The 17,900-nt window shown below is 41.9% G+C and overlaps 2 protein-coding genes across 2 annotated transcripts in view; both read left to right on the forward strand.

Annotated features, from left to right (window-relative positions):
* marcksl1a (MARCKS-like 1a) overlaps positions 1-3,253 on the forward strand; it is a 3,289-nt gene extending 36 nt beyond the window's left edge. Inside the window, exons 1-2 of the mRNA XM_080783173.1 lie at positions 1-349; positions 1,725-3,253. The exon at positions 1-349 is cut by the window's left edge and continues 36 nt beyond it. Of these exons, the coding sequence (XP_080639299.1) occupies positions 263-349; positions 1,725-2,309 (672 nt within the window). The 5' untranslated portion in view covers positions 1-262 and the 3' untranslated portion in view covers positions 2,310-3,253. The remainder of the gene's footprint in view (positions 350-1,724) is intronic.
* Positions 3,254-10,238: 6,985 nt separating this feature from the next.
* Positions 10,239-17,141, forward strand: LOC308329754 (uncharacterized protein; the record flags this gene model as incomplete). Its single annotated transcript, XM_080784252.1, has 5 exons — positions 10,239-10,283; positions 11,001-11,036; positions 11,225-11,383; positions 15,287-15,463; positions 17,053-17,141. The coding sequence occupies exons 1-5, from the start codon at positions 10,274-10,276 to the stop codon at positions 17,139-17,141; spliced, it is 471 nt and encodes a 156-aa protein (XP_080640378.1). The 5' UTR covers positions 10,239-10,273.
* Between the last annotated feature and the right edge of the window lie 759 nt (positions 17,142-17,900).

The raw sequence follows: 17,900 nt of genomic DNA on the forward strand, positions 1-17,900 counted from the left end.
CATCACTCACAACAAAAAGGGGACCTTCTCTTCTCTCGCTTTCCAGTTCCACACTACGCCAGGGGAAAGGATAAAATAAAGGGGGTTCATTTCGGATTCTGTCCTTTTTTTTTCTTTTCTTCTCTTTGGGGAAAAAAAACAAACAAAGATCTTCAAATCCGCCCCGGCCCCGAGACTGGATTTTTACCCAAACTCATCCCCCATTTCGAGCCTTTTCTTTTAGATTTAGATTTTTTTTTTGTTGTTGTTTAAGAGGAAAAAAATGGGAGCTGCTTTGTCCAGAGGTGGAGTAGCTGTGGAGGCGAACGCTGCTGCCGCGGACCCCGCAGCTGTTAAAACAAACGGACAGGTAAAAGGAACTTTTAACAAACAAACAAAACGGGCCTTGGCTATTATACCTGATTTGATGACTGATCGTCATCGTCCACACACACATGGCACCCAACGCCCACTTCTGGCGTGGTGTGGTGGCTGGCTTTGCGTTGGCACGGCGCCGATTGATTGTGTTTTTTTTAAAGCAGATAAACCAAGCTTTGCGTGGAAAATAGGAACGCCAATGAATCAATTAATTAACCACCTGCTTATTGTCTTATCCAGTAAATATAACCGGTAAATAATCATGGCCCCTCCCCGCCGACTATACAATTAAGCTTGCATGTTCTACCTACCTATACATGTATGCAAACATTCGTACCCATTTTGTTAATGTCTAGTCTAGACTAGTGGTTCGTGTATTTGACAGATCCCCCCCCCCTTTTAACGCTTGATGCTATTTGTTTTATTTATTATAAATGCTGTGTGCGTTAACTGGGTTTAATTGAGAGTGCCGCTCGTCGAACGAACAAAAGATGGAAAAAGGGGAAACGGTGCAAATGATGCGCTGAGAGCGCATTCTGCCGAGGTGATGCAGACAAAGCAAGCGCTCTCCTTTCCCTACAGTAAAAAAATAAGATGCGATGTCGCTTGCCGACTATAACTCATTTCGGCTTGAGGAGGAATTTGTTATTTTCTGCAAGCGAGTGGAATTTGGTTTTAACCACTTAATTTTCTTTGGGGGGGGGGGGGTGCACTAGACTGTTTTTGAGAGAAGGCCACGGTCACTACTATGCTTCAACATGAGGACAAAGCACAAACGAACGCGTTGCTATTTTGCGTCTGTAAAACGGATGTAGAGACTCCTGTTATTTAATGCTTTGTTGTCCGATATAAATGGTTTCAGCTGAAACTATAAAAGACGTTCAAATGACTGACTAACTCTAAGCATTTGTGACTGGTCAGCTTAAAATGGGTTAGTACTAAGGCTTTGTCCATTGGGAATATCTGTTCACCAATAGGGTCAGATTGTATTATCATGCATTACAGTTTGATAGATGGAAGAAATGAAAGGCAGCAGCAAGTAGCCTAGGCGTCACGGGGTTTCCTTTGTTCCGAAGCAGCTTTGCCTGCCGTGTCCCGTTTCCATGCACCGCGACTGCCCTCATGTGGCTGCGAAAGGATCGTGCAAGGAACAGCTGCTGAGTGGACCTGTTCCAAGCCATTCCTTGACTTTAAAAAAATGTGACTGAAGCATCTGCTTCTTGAACTGACCCAATATCATTGTGTCCTCTTGCTATATAGTAGACCCCCTCCCAGTCAAACCAGTGTTTGCTAACTTTTGTCACCGAAATGGGACGGAACTAATACTTTTTACTTACTTACTTAATTACTTTTTTTTTTGTCAACAGGAGAACGGACACGTGAAGACCAACGGCGACGTCTCCGCGGACGTCGTCGCTGCCGCAGCGGACGGCAACGGCACGGCCGAGCCGGCCAAGGAGGGCGGCGAGACGGACGCCATCGAGCCGGCGCCGGCCGTCGAGGGTGATGCGGCCGCCAAGGCGGCGGAGGGCGAGGCGGCCAAGGACGGCAAGAAGAAGAAGAAGTTCTCCCTGAAGAACTCCTTCAAGTTCAAGGGCATCAACCTGAAGAAGAGCAAGAAGCCCAGCGAGGAGGAGGCGGCCGCCGCCGCAGTCCCCGCCTCTCCCACCACCACCACGGCAGCGGAGGAGGAGAGCAAGCCCGAGGAGAACGGCCACGCCACGGAAGCCAAAGAGGAGACGCCCGCCGTCGCCGCCGAGGTAAAGGAGGAGGAGGCAGCGGCGGCAGCGCCCGAGGCGGTGGAAACGGCGGCAGCGCCCGCGGCGGCAGCAGCGCCCCCCGAGGAGGAAACCGCGGCGGCTGAGGCCCCGCCCACAGAGGAGGCCACCGAGGCCCAGGTCACGACGCCCCCCGCCACCGAGGAGGTCGTCGAGGCCGCCAAGGCGGAGTGACCTATACGTTGTCGTCCACCGCTTCCACACGGCAACCAAGAACTGATTTTATTGTTTTTTTTTCCAAGATTAAAGTATATATAAATATATATATATATATATGAGAGACCCGTGCCACGTTCTTTAAAAGTTCTAAAACAAAACTACAAAAGAAGACAAAAAAAAAAAGAAGGATATATATATCACGTCTGCTGATTCAACCACCAGTTCACTGCCTTTTTTTTATTTTATTAAGTTCTTCGACTGACGGAATCTCAACCGGGCCTTCTCGTGATGAAAAGAAAAGTGTTGGCACGCGTCGCCCCCTCCTGGTACACATGGGGAAATGGCGTGGTGGGGGGGGGGGGAAAGGTAATGGATTGGATGTGGAGCGAATCAGGAATACTGACTTATTTTCCCAATTCATGGAGACGCATCCTCTTTACAGCGTGGCAGCCCTATAACATTTTCTTTTTTTCTTCCCTTTTCTCATCGTTTTGGGATCTAAAACTCGACAACGGTTATGGAGCAGGGCAGACCATCTCCTTCACTCGAAATGACTGTTATATGGACACATAAACGTTTCAAATGATCTTAATTTTTAGAATTCTACATTCCTATGTTTTTACCCCCAAATTTCAAGTATTTTGTGCTCTGTATAGAAAAGTGAAATCCTAGGAGGGGAGATGGAAAGGTGTTTTTTTTTCTTTCTTTTTTTGCATTTATTTTTCTGGCTAAAACCACATTTCAAGCTTTTGAGTCTTGCAGTGTTCACATTCACAGTTAATGATGCCGGGGTTGGGATTGTGTACAAAATGTGAGCTTTTTATCTGCAATTTGTCTCTGTACATATGTTTTGGCCAATATTTTTTTCTTTTTGTTCTCTTTATTTTGCTATCGTTTAAAGATGTTAATGGTTTTATTGTAACTTTTAATAAGGGTAAATAAATGTTTCATCCCCGCTTGACTGTGTTTTGCCTCATGATTTTTCAACAGGATGCCAGTGGGTGAGGTTGATTGCAGTGTTTTTGGCAGCTAGTCGGTCTCTTGAATAGTTTAATTTACTTTTAGTTAGATTTTAGTCACCCGGAATGTTTTAGTGTTGGTCTAGTTTTAGTCGACTAAATGCAGGCCTTGTTGCAGGTGTAATGACTGATTTTTACACTTTCTGAAAATAGCAGATCTACAAGCTCACAACGTGTCTCACTGCGGTGCATTGTGAGCTTGTAGATTGGCTATTTTCAGCATGCAACCAAGTGTAAATACTGGATCTCTTGTCCACTATTCCCTAACATTTTAGTCTAGTTTTTATTTTTATTGTTCTATTTAGTTTTAGCTTAGTTTTCGTTAGTGGAAAAGGGAAGTCGTCAAACTTTTATTAGTCGACGAAATCAACACTGGCTGATTGGGAATATAGTGCAGTTGTGATGGATTTCCATGAGCTAGCGCTGATGTATAGTAAAAAAAAATCTGTATTTTCAATACTTGTACCACACAATCTGAGGAAAATATTGTACTTTTACTCCACTCCATACAATTATATGAAACCTTGAGTTACTTTGTAGACACCCTAACCACTTCAGCCATATAGGGCCTCTATATATATATATATATATATTCCAGACATTTGAAAATGGCAGATCTACAAGCTTGTAGATCGCGGTCATTTTCAAAAGATTGTTTATACATTTTGAACATTTGACATTCTGCACAATGAGTACTTTTACTTTCAGTACTTTACATTTTGAGTAAAGTACATTTTGAATAGGGGACTTGTAACATATCTACATTGCAGTGTTGATACTTTTACTTAAGTAAAACCTGAGTAAAATGATGTGGAAACTATTGTAATGAGGCTGCTGCAGTGCTATCTATCTGTGTGACAGTCGTGTGTCAACAGTGACTCAAATCACAAGACTGGTATACGGGTATTCCATATCCAGCTATAGTGCAATTTGGAAGTCAAAATAGGCGAATGAGTGTTTCTCCTCAGCAATGCACACCTAGGATGCTCTTGTCTTGTGATTGGGGTTAGAACATTTACACAGGAATCGGGAGTGTTTCTCCTGTTTGTGTGTGCCGAGTCTGCTGACTGCTGAATGGTAGGTGATGACATATACCATTTTGTTTTGTTTTTTAATATATTTTTTATCCCACGATTTTGTAACCCATTTTTCACCCCTGTGCCAATCATCTACTGTGATCCTGGGCTCTATACACACCCTCCGCCAACCTGGGGAGAGCAACGGACTTAACTCATGCTCCCTTCATGCGTGTCCAAGTTGCTCCTTTACACCTGACAGGGGGGAGTTTCCCTGGTTGGACGTAGCGCGTGGAAGGAACACGTTATTCCAACCAGTTCCTTTCCCCTCCATCAGGCGCCCCGGCTGGCCAGGGGGAGGCAGTTTAGAGACCAGGATTACTGCATGTGTTTGTGAGGGTACCTACCTTAGGGGACACGGGGAGAACATGCAAACTCCACACAGAAAGGCCCTTTCGCCAACCCCGCCTTCGGGTCCTACCATTTTGGATCTTTTGTTTGGTTCTAGATAGAGTTGTACTTGTGGCACTAAAAAGTACTATATTTTTGGATAATTGATTATGATTAAACCTTCTAAAAACAGGACTACTAATACACATTCTACATCGATACATCCAATGTCCAGGTAAGTTAAAATGCACCTTCCCATTAACCTCTCTGTCTGAGGATTCAATAAAGTGAAAGCTATCAAACGTGATCAACCAACAACATGCAACACTCGGGGTTATCAGGAAACTTGGCACCACAGTCACCATTTTTATTTTGTGAGTTGTGATTTATGTCACAACTCACAAATGTAAAATACAGAAACCAAAGGGAATTGAAACGATGCTATAGAACAAAACCAAACACTGAATAGGCGCATATAAGAATGGCGGGCGGAGCAGACCACATCCCCGCTATGCGCTGTGATTCATACTTGATTGCATGCCGATATAGCCGATATGCAAGGCGCTCACGACACGTATTGTGACGTTCTGCGAGCTTGTAGCTCAGCTATTATCTGTGTTATGTAGTACAAGTCACCCTCAACACCTGCCGCCAGGCATTCATAATACTGGAGATATTAAACACTTGGACACATGTCGCAATCAAACATCAAACTTTAATTCTCTTAGATCGTAGTTGAACCTCTGCCATCAATGCTATAATAATGTGTTCACTACCTTCAATACATCAAACAATTATTAACATGACACTGCAAAATGGTCATAATTATATCCCCCCCCCCCCCCCCCGGCGCCCAGTGAACATTTGTGTTTCTATCATTTTGTTCTGAAATAAAAAATATCTTGACTGTGTATAATATCAATTCAAGCATCTTCCCCGTGGCACCAGAGCTCCTAAACAATCCTAGTCACCCTCCTTAACCATTCTGTACGGGAACCCCTATTGGTGTTTAAAGCTTTAGGTTATACTTTAACTGCTGAAAAATAGCAGATCTACAAGCTCATGTGGAGCTTGTAGGTCTGCTATTTTTGAAAAACCGAAGAACGACTGACATTTTTAGAATCTGATCTCAGGTCAGAATGGGTTAATCAGACCAGTGTGTGTCCAGTGGAAAACTCGTATGAATCTGATCTCAGGTCAGAATGGGTTAACCCTGGGCCTATACCATTATCACTCTCCCCCGTAGTATACTAACTTATATTCTGGAGCTGGGGGTGCCACCACCAGCTCCACCGTGGTGGACTATAATACCAGCAGAGAAAGAAGGGGACGTCCTCCTTGCCACAAACTCTTATCACCATCCAAGGGGAGGAGGTGGAGATGGTGCGCACTCTGGAGACCCGACACGTTCCTGGGAATACACATGAATACTAGCCTGGGGAAACCACATGCGTTTTGTTTCAAGGAAGAACAGGAACACTAAACTGGACTTGAAGCAACAACTCTGACTGGAAGGGTCAGGGCAAGCTGTTCTTCCCCGTCGGTTCTTCATTAATGTGTGCAACAGGCTGCCGCAGATGCTCTATACGGGGTCCGTCCTGTGTCCTTTGTCATGGTTTGTTGGGGGCGAAGGTAACATGACACAAGGTAGAAAGAAGAAAATGCCGGCATTTTCTTCTTTCTATCGTGTGTCATCGAGCCTCGCACCTATAAGGATATTCTCTTTAACTTGGGAGTGTTGCGGGCTGTCTGCTTCGGCAGCCTTTTTCTTCTCAATATGACCCTCTAGTAACACGGACCTGAGTTTCACTGGTGTGCACTTGTCTTGGTGTGCTCTTTTTTCAATCTGCGGCAAATCTCTTCGCCGAAAATCTACAACCTCACAATGCGTTGCCACCTGCTATTCTTTGTGGATGAGTCCCCCCCCCCTCCCCCCTCTTCATCAATGGGGAAGAGGTAGAAAGAGTTTCCTCCTTCCGGTTCCTCGGGACCACCATTCATGAAGCCTTATCATGGGATCTTAACACCAGTCTCATAATAGGTAAATCACACCAGCGTCTCTATTTCTTGCGGCAGCTTAAGAAGTTTAAAGTCAGCCAAGCAGCCATGACTCACTTCTACAGGGCCACTATTGAAAGTGTTCTAACCTTCTCCATGCTTGTCTGGTTTGGTCATACAACCTCTCAAGACAAATCAAAGCTAGAAAGAGTTTACGTCGCGCATCAAAAAACATAGGATGTAGCCTCCCTACACTTTCCTCACTTTATTCCACCAGAATAATTAGGAAGGCAAATAAAATCATTGCAGACAACTCCCATCCCATCACCTCTTCAATCTCCTCCCATCAGGCAGGAGATATAGAAGTATCCAGAGCTTCAGGGATAGCACTTACCCCGTAGCCATTAGACATCTGAACTCATAGATATATGCATATAGCACAAAAAAACTGAATGTAATTGCCTATGCTGCTGGTTTTTGCATTGTATTGTCCTTCTTGTTTGTGTATCTATGGTTGTCTGTATATGTTGAGTATGAACCAAGACAAATTCCTATCAACTTGTTGACATGGCAAATAAATTATTGAATCTTGAATCTTGAATCTAGTACCGTGCAACACAGAACGACTCCATCAGTCCTTTGTGGCAGTCAGTCTGCAGTGTAGCCATGAGGCTTCACAACCAAGCCTGCCCACGGTGACACCAATATGTTCTGTTCTGTTATCTGGGATTATACACTGACTCCTGAATCTGGTGCACTTACACATGGACCACTGGGATGTACGCCACAGAACCATGAACAGGTGCCTGTTAAGCATAACTGCTGTGAGACATCCAGATACCCGCTGTTGAACGCCAGCTGACACGGTACATATAATCGTCTGTCTGTCTGTCTGTCTGTCTGTCTGTCTGTCTGTCTGTCTGTCTGTCTGTCTGTCTGTCTGTCTGTCTGTTTTCATTGTGAATGTAAGGGCTCAGGGAAAACATTTAGTAGTAACTCTATCCTGCTCCAGTAAGAACATAATGTTACATGGTAGAAGACTATAGGACTTGTCTGAATAGGATCAATGCCACCCATGGCCTGCAGGAGTAGGCCTATTCATTCTACATAGCTTGAAATATCATTATGCTATACTGACCTCAACAAGTCATTCAAGAATGCTCGATTGCCAACAGGAAGTAGGACCAATTAGGAGTTCTTCAGAAACACATGAACATGTGAATCCCTTGACTCCTTCAAAACCGCTCTCAAAGGGCACCTACGGACGGCTGCAATTCGAAACTGGCCCCCGTAAAATCTGAATCTCTAAAATCTCTCTCTAAATGTTTTGATGAATTGAACATGGTGGACCCTCTTGTAAACAAGTGCAATGCTTAATTGGGCCGTCCACTCACAGTTAACAGTCTTTGTATTGAGTTTGTGCTTGAAATGTACTGTCATTCTGCAAACTGTTAATAAATATTTCAATCAATCAATCAATCAAAACACTGATATAAACGCCATGAAACTCAGCTCAAACAGTAGACCTATGTCGGTCTTTGGTTCCCTCTGGTGTCGACAGAAGGTACTGTAGGTCTACTGTATTGTTTACATCATTTACCTATGGCACCCAGTTAAACATAAATAAAGTGCCAATCGGCACAGGTCTCCACCAGGGCAGGTCAGGTTGTGGCCTCCTGGTGGCGCTATAATAGGCCAATGTGAAAAGGGTGCCATTTCTTCTTGCCTTGGATGGCAATTGGATGATTTGAGGCTTTTTGTTAAAAATGGGCCAATCCTGCAAACGTTGAAAGCCAATATTAGCCAATTAGGATGGAAAATGATATATCGGACAGATCCGTCTTGAACACATGACTATAGAGATAGTGTGTAAGCCAATCAGTGTAGAATCTGAGAAATCCAACTGACTCGTCTTGATCACATGACTACAGAGATCATGTGGACCGATTTGTGTGAGATTTGGATGAAATCTGTGCGACTAACGACTAAGCAATGTGTTTTACAGAAATCAGCCTCATGGTGGCGCTATAACCGGCAGATGTGGAGGGATGCAGGGACAATGTTTTTTCCATGGCCTCTAGGGAGTGCGCATACATAAGTTGTATACAGACCGATGCAGTTATAGCTAAAAACAGGAATTGGCCTGTTATAGCGCCACCGTGAGGCTGATTTGGGGGGGGGAATTGTGGCATGTTGTCCTCGGCCTAGTGGAAATGTGCGTGTATAATTTCACGGAAATTGCACACTGTGCAAACCGTGTGAGATTTGGAAGCCAATCTTAGCCAATCAGGATGGAAGATGGGAAATGGTGCCGCTCCGTGTTGATCACATGACTATGGAGATAGTGTATACCGAATTGTGTGATGTATGGATAAAATGTGTACGAGTAATCTACAGAAATGTGTTTTGCCTAAATCGGAATGCAGAATTTGCTGCTATAGTGAAACTTCCTTATTGCAGCATTGTAATGAGTGAAGCAGCAGACTCCGTGACATGATGACAACAATGAACCAGATGTCCACGTCACTCAAGACATCACACACAAGACTTGTCGTTGTGTGTAATGTCTTGAGTGACGTGGACATCTGGTCCATGCACGTCATAAAGGAAGTTTATGTGTTACCCGAGCTTTTGGAGGGAAGTCAAATAAATACTACTACAACTGACATAAGAACTCACAGAGTCTGCTTGATATGTTATATCATTGTGTTCTGTGAGACACATCAACAGACATTACAAGCACTTACTATGTAAGTGCATTGAAGAACTTTTCTTTTTTCTATTGCATATTTTCATTCATTATTTGAAAGTGCCCAGTGCAAGAAGGTGTCTGTGTATAGCTTGGCTGGTGTGTATTTTTAAAGTGATTTTTTTGTGTGATCTGCTAAGAGGATAAAACCAGAAAAGGCACGACTTGTACATAAAGCATGATAAAGGGTCCTCCATTTTCAATTCATCAGAACATTTAAAGACATTTAAAAACGGACAAATTGTAGTTCACTTATCAGAATAAAAAGGTAAACATTTTCTTCATTTATTGTCTTGTTTTAATCATTAATATAATTAGGCTAATGATAAACAGACACCGTTTCTGTCCCTAGTCTGGAATATGGGTGGTACTGTGAAATGACTCATTTTTTGACTCATTTAGTCATTTTAGAGTTCAATGTTAAAAGAGCTACATACCGGTAATTAATTTTATCATTATTATAAGCTAAAATTCCATAGGCCTATACACAAATCTACATTTAGTCATTTCAAACTTTAAATAAGAAAGCTGCCAGAACTGTCCTTTTGTGTTCACTCTTTAATGTTTTCGGTTTGTAAATCCCTGTTGTTGAATAACTAACTGTGTTTGCATTTTATCGTATTTTTGTACTTTTGTTATAAATAAAGATTTGTGGGGGATGTAGGCCTGCCCTACACCGTTAAGTGAGCTCTTCTAGTGCCCCCTTGTGTTCAGATGATAAAAGTTTCGTTTTCGTTTCTCATGAAACGATACTGACGCTGCTATAAAATACCCAGCTTAAACCATCAGCTGCTCAGACTGAGAAAGATGGGTCTACGTGAGTACAACGGCTGCAATTATAGCTGACCTTATTTAGATCGAATGTGTCTTTATATAACATATCATTTTGATAGACCATTGTTATTTTGTGTATATAGCTCAGTTTTACCGTAGTCCACCACATAATATTGTACTGCTATTATTTGCACTTGGTCATCCTTCTACTGTATTTGTATTATCTTTGTTCATCATCCTGTATTTATATTCTCTATATTATTCTATATTCTGTGTATTAATTGCAGCTGTATATGTAGTTAGCAGCATAGGCCTATATCCTTTGTTATACTTTTACCACTATACACCTTTAATACCTCAGTAAACCAGAGAAGGTGCTATTCCAAATTCTAAACTGTATCATAGTCTGTGGTCATTCTCTACACCAGTGGAGCGAGGGCAGGGCGTGCCGGCGCGGGGGACAGTGAGTCAGTCACTCACTCATGTTGCTAGCTGAGCTCATCATAGAGTGGGTTGGGATCATAGAGTTATTATACTCTAAGGTTGGGATGGGTTTGTTTGGACTGGATGGCTTCCAGCTTTCTCCTCCTCATCGTCTCCCCCACAACCACTTTCAGATTCTCCAGTCCACTCCAGATAATACTTCCCACTACAAAGCTATAGCCTTCTTCACCTGCTTGCCGCTAAACTTGTCATTACTTTTATCATGCATATTAATATGATGTATAAAGTATTTTCTTTTTTTTCTCTTACTTTCTAGTCACAGCAGGAATAGCCGTTGCGCTTGGTGCAACAGGTAAGATTTTTAAATGTAGGTTTATCGCATTTTGATATGGACATATCTTAAAATATCAAACATATTGAACAATGTTATCCTCAATTTCTGCATTATTTATAGCCCAATGCATGCTTTGCTTATTCCAGTAGCCTATAGCCTATACCCAAACATTACAAAATGTAATTCTGTTTTCTATTCATTTTAAGGTGGCGTTCTCTTGGCCCCTGTTGCACTGGGGGCTATTGGTTTCGGTGCAATTGGAATAGCGGCGGGATCCACTGCTGCGTCTATGATGTCAGCAGCTGCCATCGCAAATGGAGGAGCAGTGGCCGCAGGGTCTACAGTCGCAGTTCTAACGTCAACAGGTTATTCCTTTTTTAATGTTATTTAATCCTTGCCTTACAACAAATCAGGCTGAAAAGTTAAAACAGATGAAAGAGTTACATACATACTGTAAACTTTAATATAAACTCTTGATGATATAATTCATCAAGAGTTCAAGTTAGGACACAAAGTCCAGTGACCTTCTGATTTATATAGATTTCTGAAAATAAAATTGTTTTAAGCCCGGAACCGAGCTATCTAGGGTCCTTATTTGTGAATCATGAACATAAAACATTGTATTCGCAGTTCTAACGTCAACAGGTGATTCTTTTTTGTTAATTTAATTTAACCATATACCTTACAACAAAACATTTAATTATGTGTCAAAAAATATTTGAAAACCGCAAAAAAAATCTGAATGTCATTGCATCGGCAGAATCAGAATCGCAACCAGGACCGATATGTTCATCTGTTGAGAATATACTAACAAAGCGGTATGTCATGTTCTTTTAGGTATGGCTGGTATGGGTGCCGCAGGGACTGCAGCTGCCGCCGGCGCTGGAGGAACTTTGGCTGGGTTGATTGCAGCAATCGTTATCTGAGAGGCAACATGATGAACCTGGCCATGAAGCAACGATCTTCTCTTAACAATAAAACAAATGTTTGAATCTGGAATCTGAATTTTCATTTCATTTACCATTTGGTTTTCACTATTAAAAGTCAACTGATGAGGAGTGTTCATGTAATGAGTTGACTATATGTTCAGTATGCCAGGGATAGGCGACCTAAGGCATGGGTGCCAACATTGGCACAGGGGGAGGGTCATCACTGGCACACAAGTGTACGTTTTTCTTGTAAATAAATAAGTTTAGTCAGCTAAATTAAGGCCACTCACATCTACAAATCTACAAAATTCCCAATGGGAACCGGTTCAGTTCTTTTTTGGTTCTTAGTCCATGAGCCAGAGCTCCAAAATTGGACCGTTAATTATGAATTGAGTGGGCAAACTATACCATATTAGATTGTTATCACCATGAAACTTCCCCAGTTGATTACTTACATGAAGAGAATGATTTATTGTATTAAACATTTTTAAATATGCAAATGAGGCATTCTGTAGGCAAATAAAAAATAACTGAACCGGTTCCCATTGGGAACCAACCAGTGGAAAAGGGGTCTGTATGTAAACATACAGTAGGACACAAGCAAGTCTAATCTTATAGTGATACAGCAGGATTTGATCAGCTGATCTGTTGAGCATGTGATTTTGTGGTTTATAATTGATACTTTTCTATCCATTTGACCTGTCTGTCTGTGTACAGTGGGAAATGTGGGTGTTACTGTGAAATGACTAAATTCCACTGAGTTACATAATTAATTTGATAATTATTCTAGCTAAATTTCATATAGCCTACACAAATCTAAATGTAGTCATTCCTAAACTTCTTTCATTGTATTTGAGTTTGAGGCCAAGCTGTACATTAACTTATAACTCAACAATAAAATAAAGCTTTAAAGCTGCAAGAACTATCATTTTGTGTTCACTCTTGTGTTCACCCCCCATGGCTCTGATGTTGTTGTATTGTTGTATTAATAACAATACAATAGCTGTTGTATGTATTGTGCGTGTGTGTGTGTGTGTGTGTGTGTGTGTGTGTGTGTGTGTGTGTGTGTGTGTGTTGTGGGCGGGAGACATGTTCCAAAGTTTTGTTTTCGTTTCTCATGAAGTCTTTCTGACATCATCGCTTTTATTTGCCCTTGTGAGTCGTGACCATCAGCTGAGCAACATGGATCCATGTGAGTACAAAGGCTGCACATACACCTGACTTTATTTAGATCTAAATTAGGTAACACTTGCAGATGAGGTTCATGAAATAATGATTAACTAATGCTTAACTAATAGTTAGGCTTAGGCTTGGCTCAGGGAAGAGGACGCCCCTGCCATGCATAGTCCTCCATGGCACCGTTGGAGGTGCGACAAAGAAAGCAGGAAGAACATCCTTCTGTATTAAATATTAAAGCATTAGTTAATCATTATTTCATGAACCTTTACTCAACCTTATCCGCAAGTGTTACCCTACATTATGTGTCGCATATTTTTTATAGATTATCTGTTTAAAGGGCAGCCTATCCTGAGCTTTACATATATGTAAAGCACGCTTTACATATATGTAAAGCTCAGGATTATCACAGTCCACCACATCATATTTAGTTCTACTGCTATTTGCACGTGGTCATCCTTCTGCTGCATTAACAGAATATAAATGAATACAGATAATACAACTTTAGCCTGCAGTTGTATTATCTGTAGGCCTATTCATTTATATTCTGTACATTCTATATTCTGTATGTATTGATTTAAGCTGTAGCATATCGTTATTATAGGATATATTATATATCCTTTCTTAAACTCACTTTACACCTTACCTCAGGGAGATAGTATGTTTTGCACTCCGTCCGTCCGTGTGTGTGTGTGTGTGTGTGTGTGTGTGTGTGTGTGTGTGTGTGCGTGTGCGCGGCTGCGCGCATTGTAGGCTACATTGGCTTTCAAAGTTTGCAGGATCGGCCCGTTTTGAACAAAAAGCCTCAAATCATGAACACAGCGTGCAATTTATGTGAAATCTTTCACGACTTTCCTGCTAGGTTGAGGAATATATCCCACCCTTTTCACATTGGCCTGTTATAGCGCCACCAGGTGGACTTTTGCAAAACACATTTTTGGAACAAAATGCCTCAAATCAACCAATTGCCATTCAAAAGCGTAAGAAGAAATGGCACCCTTTTCACATTGGATTATTATAGCGCCACCCAGGAGGCCACAACTTGACCTGGCCTGGTGGAGACCTGTGCCCAGTGGGGCACTTTATCTAGTTGTTAGCTCAGTCTGGTCAGATCACTGCACATGACTAAAGTATTTTTGTTTCTCTTACTCTCCAGTGACTGCAGGATTAGGCATCGCGGCTGGTGCGGCGGGTAAGATAAAATAAAAATAAAGTATCAAAATTTTAATTTATTATTGATAAATTATTAATATAAATCTATTGAATTATGTAATCCTCAATTTCTGTATGTTGGCTCATTCCTTTATTTTCCAAAAACTCATTACAAAATGTAATTAATTATCTTTTCTATTCATGCTAAGTTGGCGTTGCCGCAGCCCCTGTTGTACTGGCGGCCGTAGGTTTCACTTCAGTTGGAATAGCGGCGGGATCCTACGCTGCGTCTATGATGTCAGCAGCTGCCATCGCAAATGGAGGAGCAGTGGCTGCAGGGTCTATAGTTGCAGTTCTAACGTCAACAGGTTTAATGTTATTTAATTCCTTGCCTTACAACAAATCTGTCTGGAAAGGTCAAACAGATGAAAGATGTTATGGGCTGGCTGTTTTTCTGTTTCTGCTTTTGGGTCTTACTAAACCCTAACAATAGAAGGATACCAACATACTATTTATTAAAATGATTGCAGTTATCAATATATACCGTTACGTACATACATACTGTAAGTACAGTGACCTTCTGATTTATATAGAGATTTCTGAAAATATTTATAAAAATTGTTTTAAGCCTGGAACCGAGCTATCTAGGCTCCTTGAATTATGACCATAAAACATTTTATTCTGTGTGCAAAAAATGAAAATATTTATGAAATAATTGCCAATTCAATTTTGACACAGATCAAACGTTTTATTGTAAAATCTATCTTTTAAGTGGGGGGCACTCTTATCATCAGACAGTACCATCTCCCACCCAGGCTTCAGGCTTTATTATACTGAATTTTTAAACGATGATTAGTATCAAATAAAATATCTCCTAAACCCGATATATTATCTTCATATCGATCCGATACCGTTGTTGCATTTTAAGGCCAATATCGTCCGATAGCGATATGATGGCCGATTAATTGCCCATCCCTAATACTAACAAAGCGGTATGTCATGTTTTTCTAGGTATGGCTGGTATGGGTGCAGCAGGCACTGCAGCTGCAGCCGGCGCTGGAGCAACTGTGGCTGCAGCTGCAGCCGGCGCTGGAGCAGCTGTGGCTGCAGCTGCAGCCGGCGCTGCAGCAAGCACTGCAGCTGCAGCCGGCACTGGAGCAACTGTGGCTGGGTTAGCTGCAGCAAGTAGTGAGTGAGAAGTCACTAGTCTAAACCTAATGATTCCCCCCCACCCCCCGCTTTTATTATTGGACATAATTGTCTCCACCAGGCCGAAGGCAAGGAGAGATAGTATGTTTTGCACTCCGTCCGTCCGTCTGTGTGTGTGTGTGTGTGTGTGTGTGTGTGTGTGTGTGTGTGTGTGTGTGTGTGTGTGTGTGTGTATGCACGCGCATTGTACATTGGCTTTCAATGTTTGCAGGATCGGCCCGTTTTGAACAAAAAGCCTCAAATCATGAACGCAGCGTGCCGTGCAATTTACGTGAAATCTTTCACGACTTTCCTACTAGATTGAGGAATATATCCCACCCTTTTCACATTGGCCTGTTATAGCGCCACCAGGTGGACTTTTGCAAAACACATTTTTGGAACAAAATGCCTCAAATCAACCAATTGCCATTCAAAAGCGTAAGAAGAAATGGCACCCTTTTCACATTGGATTATTATAGCGCCACCCAGGAGGCCACAACTTGACCTGGCCTGGTGGAGACCTGTGCCCAGTGGGGCACTTTATCTAGTTGTTAGCTCAGTCTGGTCAGATCACTGCACATGACTAAAGTATTTTTGTTTCTCTTACTCTCCAGTGACTGGATTAGGCACCGCGGCTGGTGCGGCAGGTAAGATAAAATTTCAATAAAGTATCACATTTTTTATTCCGGCCTATTGAATTATGTAATCCTCAATTTCTGTATGTTGGCTCATTCCTTTATTTTCCAAAAACTAATTTACAAAATGTAATTATCTTTTCTATTCATGCTAAGCTGGCATTGCCGCAGCCCCTGTTGTACTGGCGGGCGTAGGTCTCACTTCAGCTGGAATAGCGGCGGGATACTACGCTGCGTCTATGATGTCAAATGCGTCAAATGGAGGAGCAGTGGCTGCAGGGTCTACAGTTGCAGTGCTAACGTCAACAGGTTTAATGTTATTTAATTCCTTGCCTTACAACAAATCTGTCTGGAAAGGTCAAACAGATGAAAGAGATGTTATGGGCTGGCTGTTTTTCTGTTTCTGCTTTTGGGTCTTACTAAACCCTAACAAGAGAAGGATACCAACATACTATTTATTAAAATGATTGCAGTTATCAATATATACCGTTACGTACATACATACTGTAAGTCCAGTGACCTTCTGATTTATATAGAGATTTCTGAAAATATTTATAAAAATTGTTTTAAGCCTGGAACCGAGCTATCTAGGCTCGTTGAATCATGACCATAAAACATTTTATTCCGTGTGCAAAAAATGAAAATATTTATGAAATAATTGCCAATTCAATTTTGACACAGATCAAACGTTTTATTGTAAAAACTATCTTTTAAGTGGGGGGCACTCTTATCATCAGACAGTACCATCTCCCACCCAGGCTTCAGGTTTTATTATACTGAATTTTTAAACGATGATTATTATCAAATAAGATATCTCCTAAAACCGATATATTATCTTTATATCGATCCGATACCATTGTTGCATTTTAAGGCCAATATCGTCCGATAGCGATATGATGGCCGATGAATTGCCCATCCCTAATACTAACAAAGCGGTATGTCATGTTTTTCTAGGTATGGCTGGTATGGGTGCAGCAGGCACTGCAGCTGCAGCCGGCGCTGGAGCAACTGTGGCTGGGTTAGCTGCAGCAAGTAGTGAGTGAGAAGTCACTAGTCTAAACCTAATGATTCCCCCCCACCCCCCGCTTTTATTATTGGACATAATTGTCTCCACCAGGCCGAAGGCAAGGAGAGATAGTATGTTTTGCACTCCGTCCGTCCGTGTGTGTGTGTGTGTGTGTGTGTGTGTGTGTGTGTGTGTATGCACGCGCATTGTACATTGGCTTTCAATGTTTGCAGGATCGGCCCGTTTTGAACAAAAAGCCTCAAATCATGAACGCAGCTTGCCGTGCAATTTACGTGAAATCTTTCACGACTTTCCTACTAGGTTGAGGAATATATCCCACCCTTTTCACATTGGCCTGTTATAGCGCCACCAGGTGGACTTTTGCAAAACACATTTTTGGAACAAAATGCCTCAAATCAACCAATTGCCATTCAAAAGCGTAAGAAGAAATGGCACCCTTTTCACATTGGATTATTATAGCACCACCCAGGAGGCCACAACTTGACCTGGCCTGGTGGAGACCTGTGCCCAGTGGGGCACTTTATCTAGTTGTTAGCTCAGTCTGGTCAGATCACTGCACATGACTAAAGTATTTTTGTTTCTCTTACTCTCCAGTGACTGGATTAGGCACCGCGGCTGGTGCGGCAGGTAAGATAAAATTAAAATAAAGTATCACATTTTTAATTTAGGCCTATTGAATTATGTAATCCTCAATTTCTGTATGTTGGCTCATTCCTTTATTTTCCAAAAACTCATTACAAAATGTAATTATCTTTTCTATTCATGCTAAGCTGCC

The sequence above is a fragment of the Protomyctophum bolini genome, assembly GCF_963924005.1.
Source record: "Protomyctophum bolini genome assembly, chromosome: 15".
Taxonomy (NCBI): domain Eukaryota; kingdom Metazoa; phylum Chordata; class Actinopteri; order Myctophiformes; family Myctophidae; genus Protomyctophum; species Protomyctophum bolini.